General features: G+C 33.3%; 1 protein-coding gene across 1 annotated transcript; it reads right to left on the minus strand.

The window, feature by feature from the left end:
• Nucleotides 1–16,026: 16,026 nt before the first annotated feature.
• On the minus strand, nt 16,027–22,276 carry LOC139947104 (uncharacterized). The gene is made up of 4 exons (XM_071944945.1): nt 21,739–22,276; nt 20,057–20,194; nt 18,779–18,901; nt 16,027–17,955 (listed from the first exon to the last, which is right to left on the minus strand). Exons 1-4 carry the CDS (start codon nt 21,821–21,823, stop codon nt 17,834–17,836), a joined length of 468 nt encoding a protein of 155 aa, XP_071801046.1. The 5' UTR covers nt 21,824–22,276; the 3' UTR covers nt 16,027–17,833.
• Nucleotides 22,277–22,491: the final 215 nt, after the last annotated feature.

Here is a 22,491-nt window from a genome sequence, read left to right on the forward strand (position 1 = left end):
TCTGTTCCAGTTTTCTGAATATTTATAAAACTATTTGGCACAATACCATTGTTTCCTTTATTAACCAGAAGTATCCTGTATACAAGTAATTGACATTAATAGTTCCGTGTTTGCTTCACCCTAAAAGTTATCATTGTTTTACATGAAAAACAGAACGTGGTTGGAGCTGTCAGATTTGACTAAACATCAAATAATGTGGTACGTACACCCTAGAGATGAGAGAGGCTGAGTGACGATTGTTTGTGCATCTTTGACGGTGATCTTATAATTAAACATATATTTTCATGGGCGGAAAATTAAAAAAAGAAGGAACCTTTTTGTAATTTGAAAATATTGAGAATTATTGACAGCTCCTTAAAGTCATTGATTGTTAAACTGAGCCGATTGTATTTGGTATGTATGTGAAAAAGAAACATAGAAGATAGAGCTATACCTTCCCTGATGCTAAACGAAGGTTCCAAGACATTCGACTACAATGCTTCTACTTTGAGTTTTATTTTTAGTGTTCATCATAAATATTTGGGGGATTTTTTCTCGATGATAAAAATATTTGCCATGAATGTTTAATTAAATAGGCGAATACCAAATCGACGTATCACTATCAATCTCTAACCAGCTATTTTGTTCATTTTGAAATGTTGAAATAAATGCCTCACAACGAGAACTAACAATCAGGGGCCCGGTACTACACGAAGGCAACGAATACAACTATTATCTACGTTGCCCCATGGCATTGCCTTGGTGCTCATTAAAGGGAAGGTACACGTTTGGTAATTACTCGGAACAATATTCACTTAAAAACTGACTTGGTAACGAGCATTGCAGAGCTGTTGATAGTATAAAACATTGTGGGAAACGACTCCCTCTGAAGTAACGTAGTTTTTGAGAAAGAGGAAATTTCTCACTAAAATATAAAAAGACTAGCTGTAGTCTTTTCCTATCTGAAAGCACACAAGTTCGTCCAAGAAGGGTGTTTTTTTCTTTTTCATAATTTTCTCGCAACTTTGATGACCAATTGAGCCCAACATCTCACAGGCTTGTTATTTTATGCTTATGATGGGATACACCAAGTGAGAACAGTGGTGTTTGACAATTACCAAACGTGTTCAGTGCCTTTAAACAATTCAAAAAGAAGTTTTTTTTAATTAAAGGCAGTGGACACTATTGGTAATTGTCAAAGACTAGCATTCACAGTTGGTGTGTCTCAACATATGCATAAAATAAAAAAAACTGTGAAAATTTGCCCTCAATCGGTCATTGATTTTTCGAGATAATAATGAAAGAAATAACACCATTGTAACACGAAGTTGTGTACGTTTAGATGGTTGATTTCGAGACCTCAAGTTCTAAATCTGAGGTCTCGAAATCAAATTCGTGGAAAATTTACTTCTTTCTCGAAAACTATGGCACTTCAGAGGGAGCCGTTTCTCACAATGTTTTATACCATCAACCTCTCCCCATTACTCGTCACCAAGAAGGTATTATGCTAATAATTTTTTTGAGCAATTACCAATAGAGTCCACTGCCTTTAACTCATAAAGTTCCCTTTACCCACAAACACGAAGCATCAAGCCTGGGAACATAATAAACCAATATACATTAAACCAATAACTAATGATCGCCAAAAAAAAAATAATAAAAAAAAAAATAGGCCTGATGGGGACCACAGTAAAATACTGAAATTAACCAAAGCATTCTGATTATCTAAGTACGGTGTCATGTGAACTATTACAATAGTTTGGTTAATAATCACATCTTTTATATACTAGTTCAATATTGTGCTATCCTGTGTATATAATTTAAACATACCGAGGAAATGAGTTTCGGATGAATTAAAATAGTTCAAGTTTCTTGAGTATCTATATATCGTTACAGCATATTCATCAAACCTTATACACGTCAGTACCACATTATATAAAACAGTGTAATTTACTGTTATGCTGGATGTTCGGTAACGCCTGTTTTTGAATGATATTGGTAATTTTGTAAATTTATTGTTTCAATATAAAACTGATGTACTGATAGCCAGATCGTTTTTAGAGTCTAGAAAATGAGGAATAAATGCAGCCAGAACAGTCATAATTTTAAATGGTGTGTTTTATCTAGATTGATTTCCTCTCATAATGATTGGAGAACAGAGTTAGAGTTGTATTATTTGAGTAGATTTTGAGGTCTACATTTCTAATGTGATTTCCTGGGGGCGTACCCCCAGAATTCCCCTCTCTAACCCTTACAAGGGGGGTTCGAACGATTTATACAAAATAATGTTCATTAACGATTTTGCTTTTTGTTATTATTTTTTTTATTTTTTTCACAACATGATAGATTCGTTGTGGTTTGTGGAGACTCGAGTATTTTGCATGAAAAGTAGTCTTTGAGTGTTTTACAATAATTACACACCCTTGCCCCTTATCAAACCCACCTGGGTTTGCTTATAGGGCGTGGCCTGTTCTCCCCTCCCTCAGCTTACCCACAGTCTAATTCTTGTTTCCAATGTCAGCATAAACCGTCTCCTCCTCCGGGCTCTTGATTCTTGCCGATCCTCGCGATAGATCCAAGTCAGCGTAGATCAGACCTTCCACATTCCTCTGGCGTGGGTCATCCTTGACGATCCCGTCTTCTTCACGGTCCGCCGTCTGCTCTGGCGCGGTCTGGGCTTGGGCCATGGTGCTAGCTCGGCGTTTGGAGAGATGGTACGGAATGACGCGAGGGGGTTTCTGACCGGACTGTTGACGGTCAACAACGCGTCCTGGTATCGGCAAATCCTTCACAGCGACGGTTGATGTCGGAGGCGAGATTCCATGTTTAGAATGGTTATTCAAAGTCTGAGTCTTGTCTGGTCCACGATTCAGCTTCGAGCCATCCTTCCCGCCTCCGGATACTTTCGAAGATGCCTCCTCAGATGAAATGGCGCCCAGTGTCTTACTTTTTGTGCGAATTTTATCCACCAAAGCATACACGGACTCAGGATGATTCTGTTTATAATTTTGTTTCTCCCCACCCTTGACTAATCCATGTGTTTCAATGGACAGAGGTTTGTCCACATTGTCATGATCATGATTTGCCGCTGCCTGCTGGTGTGAGTCCGATTCCACTACTACAGTAACCGTTTCCTTATTGGACTTTACTGACATCTCGCCAGCAGAGCTAGTGTGGTCATTTTCTTGATCACACCTTGGTGTATCTTCGTGCAGTTGGGTTTCTGATATCCCGTCTGCATCACTTTCTCCTCCATCATCTTGAGGTGTTTGAGATTGACGTCTTTCAATAGTCTTGGATTGAGATCGTCCTCTGAAGACAAGCAAGTACAGGAGGGTTACAATGAGGAGAACTAAGAAACCAGCTCCTACAGCTCCTCCTACTAAGGTGACTGTAGATCCCGAAGACGGGCTCTTACTTTCAGGATCGGGATATTGCTTCTTGGTCGGTAGAGGGGATGGGGTGTGTGGTGCAGATGGGGTAGGCTTTCGATCTATAGGTCCACTTGGTGAATAGTCGGTGTTGGTAGTTGGAGTCGAGGTTGTTGGCGATTGTCCAGGATGCACTGGTCCTTGAAATCGATCAGATGGGCTGTTTTCAGACGTCACTATATTTGTGTTGGTTGTCATGGTTTCTTCCCTTGGAAGGACAGATAGGGATGCATGGGAACTACTTCCGGTAACTGGGGTTGCTCCTTTCAAAACAAAACATACTACCGTCAGATTGTTTTCTTGCGATTGTAGATTCATCATTGTCATCATCTTGTTGTTATCATTAAATTTAATAGTCTCAGTTTCTTTCAATAGTATTTGCCGGGATCCACCTCGTGATATTTCATACCAGTTGAATTTATAACCATTTCCAACTGTTCGACTTGTTTGACAACTAAAAGTAACATTTTCACCATATCGCTTTGCACTGTTAGACGGTGTAACGGTGGTGTCTATGGGCGAAACCACATCTAGGTGCGCTTGGTTTGAGCGTTCAGTTTTGACTGAAGGGCGAGTTCTGTAGATATAGCAGTGGTAATAGCCCTCGTCATTTGGTATCACGTTTTGTATACGTAAATACCACGTACAACCTCGACGTAACGTGGTGTACCTGGTTTCATCCACCTTGCTGCGATACACTCGTAAACCTCTAGAAATAGGTGTGTTCTGACCTCGTACCCAATGCAAAATGTATTCAGTGTCACCAGCATCACATTGTTCATTTTGGAGAGTGCAACTTAACGACACACTTCGTCCTGTCACGGCGACAGTGTCAACTGGGTGACTCGTGAATAATGACATCCCATGTGACCCATAGATCGATGTCATAACAAGAATGAGCAGAAACATTGTAAAGCTGTCTAGAATGATAGATGAAGTAACAGCAAAAACTGCAGTCTTTGCTTTGATATGAAAACCAGAGATCCTTACGAATCACTCCTCAACTTCAAAACCAAACTTGTAAAATGTTGAAGACGGCCACCTTAATACAGCCTCAATATAGGAAATGGTGTAGATAAAAATGCAGACTTGGTAAAGGAAGCTCGCCTTTTATGGTATTAGCAATGTGTGTTATCCTCTCGTATTTTTCTTCGTGTCCTTCCTGTTCTACTTCTTAAAGACACCGGACACTATTGGTCATTGTCAAAGACCAGTCTTATAACTTGGTGTATCTCAACATATGCATAAAATAACAAACCTGTGAAAATTTGAGCTCAATTGGTCATCGAAGCTGCGAGATAATAATGAAAGAAAAAACACCATTGTCACACGAAATTGTGTGCTTTCAGATGTTTGCTTTCGAGACCGAGCTCAAAATCGAGTTCTGAGGCCTAGAAATCAAATTCAAATATTTTAGTGGAAAACTACCCCAGTCTCGAAAACTGCGTTTCTTCAGAGGGAGCCGTTTCTCACAATGTTTTATATTATCAACCTCTCCCCATTACTTGTAATCAAGAAAGATTTTATGCTAACAATTATTTTGAGTAATTACCAATAGTGTCCACTGCTTTTAAACCAGTAATGGCTGACAACTGTGGTTTTAATTAGACAGATTGTGGTCGTTGGCACCACTGACATTGTAGTTGGCAAGAATCTACTTAAACTCACAAGACATTAAGCTTCCCATGACTGTCTCCAAAGAAAACGAAATACACAAGTTACGAGTGGCAATCGTGTTGTTGTTCTTGCCAAGCTTTTGTGTTTTTCGTGTGTTATTCGTGTGTTGTTGCGGAAATTGGGAGAGGAACAAAGGAAATAAAATGTAGAAATTAGACAAATAAATAAAAACTAGTCGGTTTGGCTCTAAAGAGTTTTTTTGTCTGAACCATTATGCAGTTAGGCCTACTTGGCATTGTTTCATGGATTGAAGCTGATTGCCTTTATAAATTAAATTTGTTGTTAAAGGCAGTAGACACTATTGGTAATTACTCAAGTAATTATTAGCATAAAACCTTACTTAGACAAAAGTAATGGGGAGAGGTTGATAATATAAAACATTGTGAGAAACGGTGAGAAACAGTTTTTTTAGAAAGAAGTAATTATCCACGAATTTGATTTTGAGACCTCAGCTTTAGAATTTGAGGTCTCGAAACCAAGCATTTGAAAGCACACAACTTCGTGTGACAAGGGTGTTTTTTTCTTTCCTTATATATCTCGTTACTTCGACGACCGATTGAGCTCCAATTTTTCCCAGGTTTGTTGTTTTATGAATAATTATGATGAGATACACCAACTTTGAAGTCTAGTCTTTGCATTACCAATAGTGTCCAGTGTCCTTAAGCAGTTAATATGACAGTTAAAGGATCTCTTAGTTTGAATAAAAATTTAAAGACTGAAATTTGCTGTTATTTTCACCCACTGATTCTACTCGACATCTGTTGACGTGCTCTATTCGTCTTCTGTACGTCGTCTGAACTGAGCACACCGCTCGAAACGTGGACACTCATCTCACTTCTGGTTGTAAGTTCTGCAAGAACCACCTATACGGTTGGCACCCGCAACTTGTTTGTTCTGTTCTCTTTCAATACAGTCATGCGAAGCTTCTTGTCCGTCTGAGTTTCAACGAGGATTTGCTTTTAAGACACATGACACTATGTTGGTAATTGCCAAAGACCAGTTTTTTCACTTGGTGTATATCAACATAATATGCACAAGTCTGTGAAAATTGCTCGTCGACGTTATTGAAAGAGAAAACACTCTTGTGTGCTTTCAGATGCTTCATTTCGAGACCTCAAAATCAAATTCTGAGATTTCGAAATCAAATTCGTGGAAAATTACTTCTCTCCCGACAACTACGTCACTGCAGAGGGAGCCGTTTCTTACAATGTTTTATACTATCAACCTCTCCCCGCTACTGGTTACCAAGTAAGGTTTTATACGCTAATTATTATTTTGAGTAATTATACCGTTTCACCAATAGTGTCCACTGCCTTTAAATCGAATGTCACTGTGTCATCGGACACAAACATGTTGATAATTGTAATTCATTGTTGTATAGCCTTCCGAAAAAGGAATTAAACCGGGTACAGAGAATTCAAAACACAGCAGCAAGGTTAATAGTGGGTGCTCGTTCAAGATCATTCCATCACTTTCCTTCTAAAGAAACTTCATTGGTTGCCCGTAGAAAAACGTGTTGTATTTAAGATTTTTATCATGTGTTTTAAAGCCCAGAATAATATTGCTCCATCTTATATGTCAGATCTCATTCATAAGCACAATCCAGTACGTACACATCGATCATCGTCACAACACCTCCTTGCAGTACACCCTGTTAATATGCATACCTATGGAGACCGTTCCTTTGTGGCTTCGGCTCCAACTCTGTGGAATTCTCTGCCCTTGACGATCAGGAATACATCTTCCCTTGATGATTTCAAGAGTGCCTTAAAGACACACCTTTTTCTTACAATAGTTAACCATTCTTGTATTGTTGTGTCGTTATGCATGTAGTGGTGTTATTTGTCCCCTTATATTTATGTTGTTGTAGATTGTATAGTGTACTTTGTAAAGCGCTTAGAGAACTAAGTGTTAATTATTAGGCGCTATATAAATCGAAAGTTATTATTATTATTATTATTATTATTATTATTATTATTATTATTATTATTATTATTATTATTATTATTATTATTATTATTATTATTATTATTATTATTATTATTATTATTATTATTATTATTATTATTATTATTATTATTATTATTATTATTATTATTATTATTATTATTATTATTATTATTATTATTATTATTATTATTATTATTATTATTATTATTATTATTATTATTATTATTATTATTATTATTATTATTATTATTATTATTATTATTATTATTATTATTATTATTATTATTATTATTATTATTATTATTATTATTATTATTATTATTATTATTATTATTATTATTATTATTATTATTATTATTATTATTATTATTATTATTATTATTATTATTATTATTATTATTATTATTATTATTATTATTATTATTATTATTATTATTATTATTATTATTATTATTATTATTATTATTATTATTATTATTATTATTATTATTATTATTATTATTATTATTATTATTATTATTATTATTATTATTATTATTATTATTATTATTATTATTATTATTATTATTATTATTATTATTATTATTATTATTATTATTATTATTATTATTATTATTATTATTATTATTATTATTATTATTATTATTATTATTATTATTATTATTATTATTATTATTATTATTATTATTATTATTATTATTATTATTATTATTATTATTATTATTATTATTATTATTATTATTATTATTATTATTATTATTATTATTATTATTATTATTATTATTATTATTATTATTATTATTATTATTATTATTATTATTATTATTATTATTATTATTATTATTATTATTATTATTATTATTATTATTATTATTATTATTATTATTATTATTATTATTATTATTATTATTATTATTATTATTATTATTATTATTATTATTATTATTATTATTATTATTATTATTATTATTATTATTATTATTATTATTATTATTATTATTATTATTATTATTATTATTATTATTATTATTATTATTATTATTATTATTATTATTATTATTATTATTATTATTATTATTATTATTATTATTATTATTATTATTATTATTATTATTATTATTATTATTATTATTATTATTATTATTATTATTATTATTATTATTATTATTATTATTATTATTATTATTATTATTATTATTATTATTATTATTATTATTATTATTATTATTATTATTATTATTATTATTATTATTATTATTATTATTATTATTATTATTATTATTATTATTATTATTATTATTATTATTATTATTATTATTATTATTATTATTATTATTATTATTATTATTATTATTATTATTATTATTATTATTATTATTATTATTATTATTATTATTATTATTATTATTATTATTATTATTATTATTATTATTATTATTATTATTATTATTATTATTATTATTATTATTATTATTATTATTATTATTATTATTATTATTATTATTATTATTATTATTATTATTATTATTATTATTATTATTATTATTATTATTATTATTATTATTATTATTATTATTATTATTATTATTATTATTATTATTATTATTATTATTATTATTATTATTATTATTATTATTATTATTATTATTATTATTATTATTATTATTATTATTATTATTATTATTATTATTATTATTATTATTATTATTATTATTATTATTATTATTATTATTATTATTATTATTATTATTATTATTATTATTATTATTATTATTATTATTATTATTATTATTATTATTATTATTATTATTATTATTATTATTATTATTATTATTATTATTATTATTATTATTATTATTATTATTATTATTATTATTATTATTATTATTATTATTATTATTATTATTATTATTATTATTATTATTATTATTATTATTATTATTATTATTATTATTATTATTATTATTATTATTATTATTATTATTATTATTATTATTATTATTATTATTATTATTATTATTATTATTATTATTATTATTATTATTATTATTATTATTATTATTATTATTATTATTATTATTATTATTATTATTATTATTATTATTATTATTATTATTATTATTATTATTATTATTATTATTATTATTATTATTATTATTATTATTATTATTATTATTATTATTATTATTATTATTATTATTATTATTATTATTATTATTATTATTATTATTATTATTATTATTATTATTATTATTATTATTATTATTATTATTATTATTATTATTATTATTATTATTATTATTATTATTATTATTATTATTATTATTATTATTATTATTATTATTATTATTATTATTATTATTATTATTATTATTATTATTATTATTATTATTATTATTATTATTATTATTATTATTATTATTATTATTATTATTATTATTATTATTATTATTATTATTATTATTATTATTATTATTATTATTATTATTATTATTATTATTATTATTATTATTATTATTATTATTATTATTATTATTATTATTATTATTATTATTATTATTATTATTATTATTATTATTATTATTATTATTATTATTATTATTATTATTATTATTATTATTATTATTATTATTATTATTATTATTATTATTATTATTATTATTATTATTATTATTATTATTATTATTATTATTATTATTATTATTATTATTATTATTATTATTATTAAAAAAACCATCTGACATATATTTCGGGTTAAGCTGTAAACCAGGAAGAAAATTGAAGAAAAAAAAAACGAGAAAAAAACACGAGAATAACAAACGTTTTGGGTGTGAAAACCCATAAAAGGCTCACTAGCTTCCTTTACCGATTATGTATTTTTAGCGAACCCATTTCCCGAATTGAGACTTTATAAAGTTGGTGGTTTTCAACACTTGCAAGTTAGATTTAAAAGTAGAGTGACGTATAAGGATCTCTGGTTTTCATATCAGTGCAAAGACTGCAGTTTGCTGTAATTTCATCGCTCATTCTACACGTATCAACAGCTACAATGTTTCTGCTCTTTCTTGTTATGACATCGATCTGTGGGTCACGTGGGATGTCATTCTTCAGGAGACACCCAGTTGACACTGTCGCCGTGACGGGACGAAGTGTGTCGCTGAGTTGCACGCTCCAAAATGTACAATGTGATGCTGGTGACACTGAATACATTTTGCATTGGGAACAAGGCCAGAACACAATTATTTCTCAAGGTCTCCGAGTGTATAACAGAGTGGTGGATGGAACCAGGTACACCACGTCACGCGAAGGTTGTACGTGGTATTTACATATACAGAACGTGATACCACGCGATGAGGGATATTACCACTGCTATATCTACAGGGGTCGCCCTTCAGTCCAAACTGAACGTTCAAACCAAGCGCAACTAGATGTGGTTTCGCCCATAGACACCACCGTTACACCGTCAAACAGTTTAAAGCGATATGGTGAAAATGTTACTTTTAATTGTCAAACAAGTCGAACAGTTGGAAATGGTTATAAATTCAACTGGTATGAAATATCACGAGGTGAATCCCGGCAAATACCATTGAAAGAAACTAAGACTGTTCACTTTAGTGACAACAACAAGATGATGACAATGATGAATCTACAATCACAAGAAAACAATCTGACGGTAATCTGTTTGGTTTTCAAAGGAGCAACCCCAGTTAATGGAAGTAATTCCCATGCCTCATTATCTGTTCTTCCAAGGGAAGAACCCATGACAACCAACACAAATATAGTGACGTCTGAAAACATCCCTTCTGATCGATCTCAAGTACCAGTGGATTCATGGACAACCAACAACCTCGTATCCAGCTACCAACACCGACTCTCCACCAAGTGGACCGCTAGATCGACAGCCAACCGCATCGGCACCGCTTACCCCATCCCCTCTACCGACCAAGAAGCAAGATCCCGATCCTGACAGTAAGAACCCTTCTTCAAGATGTATGGACTATACAGTCATCTTAGTAGGATGGTCTTTGGCTGTTGTCTTCTGCTTTCTCTTCGTCTCATCACTCATGTACATTATCATGACCAAAAGAAGATCCATAGCCGATCCTAATTCAACCCGTGTAGTTCAGACAGCTCCAAATGAAGATGCAAATGCGTATGAGGAAATGGAAACCCATCTACACGGGCAAGCTGCTTCTACTGGGACGAAAGAAACATCGCCATCCAGCTACCAAGATCTGATATTCAAGTAAGTCCGAAACGTCACAGACGACATCGCAGTTACGTAATCACCATAATTGACTCTTAAGTTGAGATTTACTCAAGATGAGACCTTGTGCACTTGTTAAATAGCTCATTCTTGTTGATATGAGATTGATGAACAATGTCATTAAGTATGTAGTTGCTAGACTGAACATGACAAAGTTTCTCCGTGTTGAAATAATAGGATGGCTACTGACACGTACAGATAGGATTTGAAACTTTGCATGGTGGAAATACAATAAAATAAGGTTTGCGGTAACCCCATGTAATGACTATCTCTGATGAGTTGGGGGTGGTTCTGAAAAGAACAGTTGGTTTCAACTCGACGTTTCGATCCGTATACTCCATTCAACATTAGACCGATACATTGCGTTTGGTCTAATCATTCTTCAAAAACGGTTCAATTTTTTATAAAATTTCATGGTGTACAAGTATCTACATTTACATATGATTTAAACAATCGATTCAAAAAGCAACCGTTTCCTTTGCTTTTATACTTAAAGTTTGTGGAATAAGTAATCGACAAGTAATAATAATAATAATAAATCTTATTGTCTCAATTGGACTCCTGAAAGTCAAAGTATACATGTCGAACCATTTGATCGTTTACGTCCTATATAAAAGAAGTAGTACAATAAAACTAACCAGTAAAAGTTTCGTTTCAAACTAGTTAAAATTACACAGTTAGATTCCCTTAATCAACAGTAACTTATCTAAATTGATAAAATCTTTATACATGTAGATTTAGAACTGTCGATAGTTATAGTATTTCTGCAAAGAGTGTAGCATTTGTTGCATTTTCAATTCATAAGGGACGTTCACATTGAGACGCATGTAAATATGGAAAGGTAAAAAAAAAAAATTCGCAACTGCAGCATCAAACTATAGAGCTCTTGAATACTGTATCAGATATGTAAGTCTTACACATAAAAATATAACCAAGACACTTTACACAGTGAAATATTTGAGTTCTTTTCAATAAATGTAGAATTTAGTCATGGAATGATAAGGATACAGTACAGCACGTATATAAAAATATAACACTCGGTGTGATCTATCATACTGTATACAGGCTTCTTGGTCATCTTAATGTTTCCAATTAACACTTTAAATATTTGTTTATAGAATACCATGTCGACTAACTTGAAGTTTGTCATTTTGTTTAAAGGGTTTGGGTACTTTTTGTAGGACACAAAAAAAACAAATCCATGGATTTTTAATTAAAATTTTACTTGCTGAGGTGATGTAGTTTTTCAGAAATGAGTAAAACAAATTCTCGAAAACAGTGTTCGTCTCTATGCGACGACTTCCAGTTCTGGTATTTAGATACCAGACCTGGTAAATGCATTGTACATGCTAAAATTATTAATATTTTCTTTACATTGTTTTACTTATTTCTCAAAAACTACAGCACCTCGGCAAGTAAATTTTAAGGGAAGCTTTCTACCACCATTATCTGTAAACCGTATAAGTTTACAGCAAATCTGCGGACATAGTGTTTTTTGTCCTACAAAAGGTACCTAAACTCTTTTAAAGACGACATTGTCAATTTTGTTTATCTTTAATTTTACACCCGCTTTTTGACATATCAATGAATACAAAATGCATTAAAACAATCTATACCAAGACAATGTTTTAAAATAGACTCTTAGGGAGAAACCAACTATTATTTATAAGTTCACTCGGCATTGTATTAACTCTGAAACAAATTCAGGATAAAAAATACCGCTGCCATTTCAGCAGGCTTTGCTATAAATCATGGATAAATTAAAAGTTCATTGTTTCATACTACAATGTACTACTTCCCTAATACACTTAGTGCATATAATACGTATGCTCATTTTTTTTTTTTTTTTTTTTGGGGGGGGGGGGGTTCCAACCTCCCCACCCTCAATGTAGGCCCAACTAAAAATGTAAAACTGTTCATACTTGATAACAAATTTCAAAACTATTGTCCCTTTAAAAGTGCAATACCGCCACCCAACACATGCACAGCTTATTTCTCAGCCATTCCTGAGTCCAGGTTAAATATTTTATATTTAAAATCATACCTATCATTTAAGGCAATACCTTTATTTCTTTGAGTGTTTAGTCCTATTGAAACAAAACTTACATCTGAAAATGTCACTTTAAAGACAGTGTACACTATTGGTAATTGTCAAAGACCAGTCTTCTCACTTGGTGTATATCAACATATGCATAAAATAACAAACTTGTGAACATTTTAGCTCGATTGGTCATCGGAGTTGCGAAATAACTATGAAAGAACAAACACCCTTGTCACATGAAGTTGTTAGATGCTTAATTTCGAGACCTCAAATTCTCAACATGAGGTCTCGAAATCAAATTCGTGGAAAATTACTTCACTTCAGAGGGAGCCATTTCTCACAATGTTTTATACTATCAACCTCTCCCCATTACTCGTTACCAAGTGAGGTTTTATGCTGATAATTATTTTGAGTAATTACCAATAGTGTCCACTGCCTTTAAAAGGTGGTAGCGTTTTTAAGATATCGTCAAAAAATCCAAAGTTTTTGACGCAAAGTTTACGCACGAATAATAATCCCTAATAGTAATACACAATCTGAGACGCGTTACTGCAGTAAAGCTTCCGGGCATAAAAACCTATAATCTCTTTTGATAACCACATAAGTTCGAAGTAAAATGTTCCTCAAAATACTTTACAAAAATCGAAAGCTCTTGTATGCTCTTTCTCCGAAGGTATTTATTGCAATTAATTTTAAGAAGTGTATACCAACCGTATATCTTCCCTTTAACCGTGTGTTCCCTTTCCTAATCAAAGGGGATTTATAATCATGATGTGAACTTGTATTGCTATTACTATCGGAAACAGCTAAAAACAAGTCAAAATCACAAACTCAATCTAACATCCTCTTGACATCAGGGCCCAGTTTCACAGAGCGTCTGAAGCATAACAAGTAGGCAAGCTCGACAGAGTAACAAAATCATTCTTGCCAGAATAGGGTTGCCAGTCAAGATACAATGTCACGCGTACAAGTTTTGGCTGGATCTAACATCCTCTTGACATCAGGGCCCAGTTTCACAGAGCGTCTGAAGCATAACAAGTAGGCAAGCTCGACAGAGTAACAAAATCATTCTTGCCAGAATAGGGTTGCCAGTCAAGATACAATGTCACGCGTACAAGTTTTGGCTGGTATCCTGCTCATATTTGCTAAGCAGAAAATGATTAAGCAAAACTGTCTTCTTAAGCAGATCTATGAAATTGGGCCTGATCATGCAGAACACGAAAAGGAAGTTGATGAGAAAAAAATAAAACAATTACGTGCCGCGTTACCCGGGGTCTAATCGTTCAAAATAAACCAGCATTTCTTTATCTTTTACTTTAAATCCTTTCCTGATTTTCCTTTCCTTTCCGCTATTCATTTGATAATCTTCAATATAAACCATTCTTGACAACTATTTTAAAAGAGTCAATAAAGAACTATAGTTTACGGGAGACGGCCGTTGTTTAGCACCTTCGGCTATACAAAAGTGCACCCGCTGAAGTTTTATTGTTCGGCCCATTTGGCGGTCATATATGAATTGGAAGGTCTTCGAGTTTAAAATTAGATTAGATTCGATTAAATTTATTTCTTCATCATGTAAACATATAAACATTACAAGTGTTGTCCCAGCCATAGACGTGACGTAAGCTTTCTACTGTATTTTGAATGGTCCGAGGTGACGTTTGGCAGCTGCACTTGCAGCGGTCGTCTGCATATAAATCTATAGGTGGAAGGTGCAAATGGACGGGGATTGATCTAGACTATACAGGCCACGCTCTGACGTAATTCCCGAGCCTCGAAATGTGACGTCAGATGTTCAGGCTATCCTTTCACCAGGGGCCAATTTCATGGAGCTGCTTAAGCATACAATTCGCTAAAGTATGAAAATAGGTCGCTTATTTTACACATGTTAAATTTCATGCCAAATACATTGCTTGTGACTGGTATTAAGCTGTTGTTTACTTAGCACAACAATTGAGTGGAGTCTTAGCCAGTAATCTGATTTTACGAAGCAAGATTTTTTTTGCTTTTTTGCTTAAGCAGCTCTATGAAATTGGGCCCTGGTTGTATTCATAAACTTGTTGCATTGGGTCATAGGTCACGAGTTCAGTCAACCAATTCGCGGCATGCGTTTTCTGTTCAGCCTATGCCGTCGCTGTTTACAATTTTGGGAGAACCGTCTTCGTCAAACACCTCCTGTCTGCATCTAGAGACTGTAAGTTGTCGCTTCTTATCCTATGTTCTTGTAATATTAATTTGGGGCTCGTTTCACACCAGTTATAATAACTAATTATGTTAATAATATGTGTAGATTTCTTTTTTGGATGGTCTAGTTGGGTTGTTTTACTTCAGTTTCAGTATAGTCTTTTACATTGACAGAAGAAGGTACGCGTATAATTATCCAGTCCTGCATCGTATGCACGTCATTATTCAGATGTTCATGAACGAGAAGGACCTGCGGGGTCGATACGGCACGCAACCAATGGGAAAGTGGTTGAAATCAATTGTTTGCACGTGTCAAAACTCGTCCCCTCTTTGTCTGTTTTTTTTTCTTCTTCTTTTTTTCTTAGGATTACCACAGGTAGAAAACGAAAGTATTGCTCTCTGAGTCTCTTTATTTAAGCACGCAAAACAAACAGAGCAACCAAATTAAACAGACAATTGAATACACAACTCACTATTAATTGCAAAATATCATCCAGAATAAGATTTTAATAGACTCCATCTCAAAAATCAGCTGCAAAATATCTAAAAAGTTTTTTTGGGGTGTTTTTTTTACAAAAATAAAATTACAATTACTACACTTACACCATTAAAAAAAAAACATACTGAATATCTTCAAACGATATTTCAGTTTAGTGGTGAACTTCATATTGCGTCATGTAGCTGCTAACCTCAATACGTGTACATTAAAATCCCGGTCATATCTCGTTTTGCCCGCTCGCCCCAAGCTTCCTCGATCAATGTTGGCTCTTATTCACTAAAAAAACTCCCGGGTCAGAATTGACCTGGCTGACCCGGATTTGGGTCCCAGGGGGCCATACCCATTTCTGGGTCAGTTTGACCCGGAATCCGTGTACTTGTGACCCGAAATTTTGTTAAAAGCGGGGATTGTTGACTCAGATTCCGGGTTATATTGACACGGATACCGGGTCAAACTGACCCAGAAATGGGTCTGGCCCCCAGTGACCCAAATCCTGGTCAATTCTGACCCGTGAGCTTATAGAGTGAATTGTTTCGACGCTCCAGCTAAAGGGGTTAACAACACTGAGCGGGAGGGAGTAATTTTGTTCATATTCTGTAGAAAAGAATTGCAATCCTCAAAAATTCTCCTGGTTTTATTTGTTTATATTTTTTTAAGGATTTTCTTTGTTGAATAAATTTAAAAGAAAACAAATCCCAGCGGAAAAGCATTTACGACAGTGGCAATTTTGATGTACAGAAACACAAAAAAACATTGTGAGCGGGGAACGGGGGATGGTAGATTTATTGTCACGTGACCCAAACATTTGTGCCGCAATTGTAGCTCTTCACTATTCGAGTTCATTTGAATACCCTTCGTACGTTTCAATCTTATATAAATGACAGACAGTTATACTATATCACGTACCCATTGTCGCGTTTGGGGGATATAGCAAAACATACTGAGTGAATTATGTAATGTTAAATATAAATCAAATAGGAACTACTTGGTAAAATACGTGATGTATTTTTTGTATGATTATGATCATTTTTAGTGTGCATTTTGTAGTGTATATTTTAATTAAAGCATTATAGACACCGGACACTTTTGGTAGTTGTCAAAGACTATATAGTCTTCACAGTTGGTGTATCTCAACATATGCATAAAATAACAAACCTGTGTAAATTTGAGCTCAATCAGTCGTCGAAGTTGCGAGATATTAATGAACGAAAAAAACACCCTTGTCGCACCATGGTCACACGAAGTTGTGTGCTTTCAGATTTTTGATTTCGAGACCTCAAATTCTAAATCTGAAGTCTCGAAATCGAATTCGTGGAAAGTCACTTCTTTCTCGAAAACTACGTCACTTCAGAGGGAGCCGTTTCTCACAATGTTTTTATACTATCAACCTCTCCCCATTACTGGTAATCAAGAGAGGTTTTGTGATAATAATTATTTTGAGTAATTACCAATAGTGTCCACTAGTGCCTAATTAACATATGACAAAAATAAAAAATTAATATAGATAAAACCGCTATACTTTGTGCTGTGAAAGGGGTCGCTTATTCGAATCTGATGTAGAAATAGATGTTTTACTATTACGGTTGAACTGTACAAAAGGCATCTACTTTACAAAAAAAAATTAATTTACATACATGGTTCTGTATAAATAGATCATGTTATATTCAAGCGTAGTTTGGTATACTTGGCGTAAATGACAACGAGGTGACCTCAGAGTCGTGATATTTAGCGCTATATTGTTTGAAAAACTGCATTTTATAAAAAGTACTATAAAACAGAAGTCGCTAAGGCAAAAGTGTCCATGATTATTTCTTACAATTCTTGTTCACTGCCACGACGATGACGATGACAATGACAAGAAAGATGACGTAACCGATGACCATTCCTGCCACCTGACCTCCTCTCCAATAGTTCCAAATAGTGGGGACTGGAAGAAACGAAAACAGAAAAACAAAATTACAAAAGTAATGAAGTTTGAAATAAAAAAATGAGAGAAAAGTTCATTTAGCCACGAAAACTTTCTAAGGCATCTGGGCCCAATTTCATAGAGCTGCTAAGCATGCTAAGCGAATGTTTGTGCTTAGCACAAACATTCGCTTAGCATGAAATTTCTTCCTTGATAAAAACAGGATTACCAAACAAATTTCAATTTTTTGCAAATTGTTTGTTACTGGTATTCAGCTGTTGTTTGCTTATCCTGAGAATCATGTGGAAATTTGGTTGGTAATTCTGTTTTTATCAAGGGAGAAATTTCATGCTTAGCCAATTTTTGTGCTTAGCATCTCTATGAAATTGGCCCCTGATCTGACAGTACAACTATACGCACGATGGTTCTGTCACTTTATGAGAAGACTGGTCTTTGACAATTACCAAAGGTGACTGTCCAGTGTCTTTAAATAATAAGTGAAGTTTTGTTCTGGCTCGTTAGTTTCAGGGGAGCATTTTTCGAAGCTCTGTTCGTGTTTCTCGAAAATGAGGGGACTTGCCCCTGGCATCCTTTGCCAAGCAGAGCCACTTTTAAATCAATATAAAACACATACACGTGTATGTGTATACACACGACAATAAGATTTACATAAGTTTAAAAGCTTTAGTTTTCTTCGATCTTTTTTCATTGGGATAGTCTGTCCAATCGAAGGAATATTGCTAACGAATTTTTATTTTTTCAATGTCCTCTTATAGCAGGCCAAATTTTTCTCCTTCCTGAATTATTGTAGTGTCACGAATAAACAATCAAACTGAATACATACAGCATTCAGGCTGGTCTTCATCTTCACCATAGCGGCAATCCAGACTGCCATCGCAAACCTCATGACTTGAGACACATTGACGAGATGACGGGCAGTAGAACAAGTTGTAACCGTCACAACTATCTAATAATCAGTCAATTGAGAGATAACGAAACAAGTTTGCGTATTATACAAAAAAGGTAAACATTTCGATATTGGCGGAAGAGCACATGGAACAATTGTACAGCTCTAAAAACAAATAGGTATAAACTCGATGATTTTATGAGGAAATCCCAATTATATTTCATTTTAACTGTTTGCGGTAATCACTGTTAAAGTCACCTAGAAGTGGTATTTTGCCAAAATGAAGCTTTTGTCTCTAAAATATGTTTGTTGATGAGTGGAATATGAATAAACAATTAACTAAGGTATAAAAAAATTAGTTTCTATGTTATTTACAAATTTGAAAATAAGCCCGACTCGAGAGGGCGCTGTTCGTGACGTCAATCGAGGCGCATGCAGTGCCAAAACAAGATAATGACGCTTGGCGCAAGCTAAAAACATGCCCGCAAAGTTGAAACAATTTCTGATTTTGTTCACGTAAGGCAATGTTACGTCTCTCATGTACCTTCTTCGACTTCCCACTAGCTGGAAAAGTTGTTGGGATGGCATCATGTTTAAAACTTTTCTCTTCATGTCAAAATGTGTAGTGTTTTCCGGATTTTTGAAGCACGGTGGCCAAAAGTGTCTGCTGAACAGCGCTGGAAAAGACTTGCAAACTGACCCCATCTTTATTTTTTTGCTGCATCCAGCAGCAAAATACCTGGTCGACATTGCCGGGAAAATGCAAGATTTCTTTTTTCGAAACTTACAAACTCACGACTAGGACTTGCATGTACTTGCACGTACGTGTGTTCGGTGTTCGATCGAGGCAAAGTCTGCCTCGATTGACGTCACAAAAGGGGTAGGCGGATCACCCCCGCACAACTTTATTTATTTGTTTAAACATATAACTCGTTAAAAACAATTACTCAAAAAAGTATATTACTGTTCAGAAACATATTATATTCTAATTTTTCAAGAAAAGTAAATTATATTTCCAGGTGACTTTTAGTATAGGATTTGGGATGCCCTTCCTCAACGAATATAATCAATGGTCTAAGGTATGTAAGATGGTGGAATCGAATCCCACTCAATTATTCTATACCTTGTGTTACACATAGGTATATGAGGGTAATATCAACATAACATTAATTATCTCAAATGGGAAAGTGCATTTTTTAGTGAGACAATACTTACAACAGTTCAATTCATCGGTTTTGTCATTACAATCATTATAACCGTCGCACATTTGATATTGACTGTAGCAATCACTCCCATCTTTGCATTGATAACTGCGAAAATAATACGAAGGCAAAGTACAGGGGGCCGGTCCAGCTGAGAAGATATTACAAATAATTAAATTTTTAGTTGTTCTGACTTTGTATCAAAAGTTGGATTTAAAACCTGCAAGTGCGTTATACGTCCAGGGGTGGATTTCACAAAGGTATTCCTAACTTAGGACTAGTCCTTGGCCATGCTAAGAGATAGGTCCTAGGCAATGCTTAGAGATAGGACCAGTCCTATCTCTTAGCATGGCCTAGGACTAGTCCTAAGTTAGGACTACCTTTGTGAAATCCACCCCTGCTAAAGTCTTGGAATATTCGGGTTTATTAGTTATACACATCAGTACTTAATTTATTTCCCTCATTAGGGGCGTGGAAACACCCCATCTTTATGTGAGAGACGCCAAGGGCCAATACACCACACAATATTTTTAGAGCGAATTTTTCAATAATGTTTACATTAAAGCCATTATACACTTTCGGTAAACAGTATTGTCCAAGTCCCACACTTTGTGTTATATAACTTATATATAAAATAACAAACCTGTGAAAATTTAGGTTCAATCGGTCGTCGGAGTCGGGAGAAAATAACGGGAAAACTCACCCTTGGTTTCCGCACGTTTCGCCGTGTAATGACATGTGTTTAAAATAAATCCGTAATTCTCGACAACGAAAATTAATAATTACATTGTTTTAATGTTTTCTCGAAAAGTGAAGCATTTCATGGAACAATATTTCAAGAGAAGTCTTTCACCGTTACCTTCTGTAAACCCTGTAAATTATGTGTAAATCTTTGAACTTTTTTTTCTGTACCGAAAGTGTATAATGGCTTTATATTGTATTCAATTCATGTCCAGCTAAGGTTAGTTGAGTCCCTTAATTAGCAATCAGTAGTTTGTATATTTCTCAATATATCTAAGTTCTTAAAGGCACAGCAGTGTCCTTTATTACTAAACCATCAAATGATCTGAAGATACAGCAGTGGAATGGTCCATCAATGAATTTTACTCCCCCAGTCAAATCACAGTGACTTAAAGACACTGGACACAATTGGTAATTGTCAAAGACTAGTCTTCTCACTCGGTGTACCTCAACATATGCATGAAATAACAAACCTGTGAAAATTTTAGCTCAATCGGTCGTTGAAGTTCCAAGATATTAATGGGGGGAAAAACACCCTTGTCGCACCATGGTCACACGAAGTTGTGTGCTTTCAGATGCTTGATTTCGAGACCTCAAATTCTAAATCTGAGGCCTCAAAATCAAATTCGTGAAAAATAACTTCTGTCTCGAAAACTACTTCACTTCAGAGGGAGCTTTATACTTTCAACCTCTCCCCATTACTCGTAATCAAGAAAGGTATTGTGACTATGATTGAGTAATAACCAATAGTGCCCACACTGCCTTTAAAATGAATTTTATGTGGGAAACCATAAAATGGCCCTTCGGATCTGCTCAGTGAAGGGTTTGAAATAACGAATCATTGAAAATACTATAGGCAGAGTCGCAAGCAAGACTTTGACATTACCTCTATACTCTTACCAGAAAACTTTCAGTTACACACAACCAACTATAAGACTGAGATAAAAGCCTTACCTTCCTGCTGCCCGTATACAATGAACACGCATTGAGTAAAAACCACCACAGCGACAGAATAAACGAAAATGGTTTTGACGGCCATTTTGTTGCAGTATCACAGGTCTGGTTAATTGTGTGTATTGACGGATTGATCATGTACATGAACGACACGGGCGGCCAGAACCAGAACTCGTGATGTTATGGTGAATCATGGACGAATCGGGTGAATACACATGAACGTAGACTGATGTGAACTTACAATGGGAAAAATGACTGCACAATTCACGTCAATATTATGACAACAGCAACGAACTGGACACGGACATTAACACAATCATTGTTATAACTAGGTTAAACCATTCCGCCGATAGGCACACTTGAACTTTGGTAATTACTCAAAATAATTGTTAGAATAAAACCTTACTTGGTGACGAGTTATGGGGAGAGGTTTGTATATTAAAGGTAGTGGACACTATTGGTAGTTACTCAAAGTAATTATTTGCAAAAAACCTTTCTTGGTGACAAGTTATGGGGAGAGGTTGATAGTATAAAACATTGTGGGAAATAGCCTTGCTCAAGGCAGTCGAATTATTCACTCCGAAAAAAAGACCGCCGCTGTATAAAAACCCACCCGTGTTCACTGTGCGTAACATCGCACGACACGATGCCCCCGTACACTATCCGCATGCGGAGGCCGTTAGGCCGACAGCCTTGTAGGGTCTGTGTTGAAGCCACTGACATCATTACTATAATAAGCAAAGAGTTCCCACG

This window comes from Asterias amurensis, chromosome 14 (genome assembly GCF_032118995.1).
Source record: "Asterias amurensis chromosome 14, ASM3211899v1".
Lineage (NCBI taxonomy): Eukaryota > Metazoa > Echinodermata > Asteroidea > Forcipulatida > Asteriidae > Asterias > Asterias amurensis.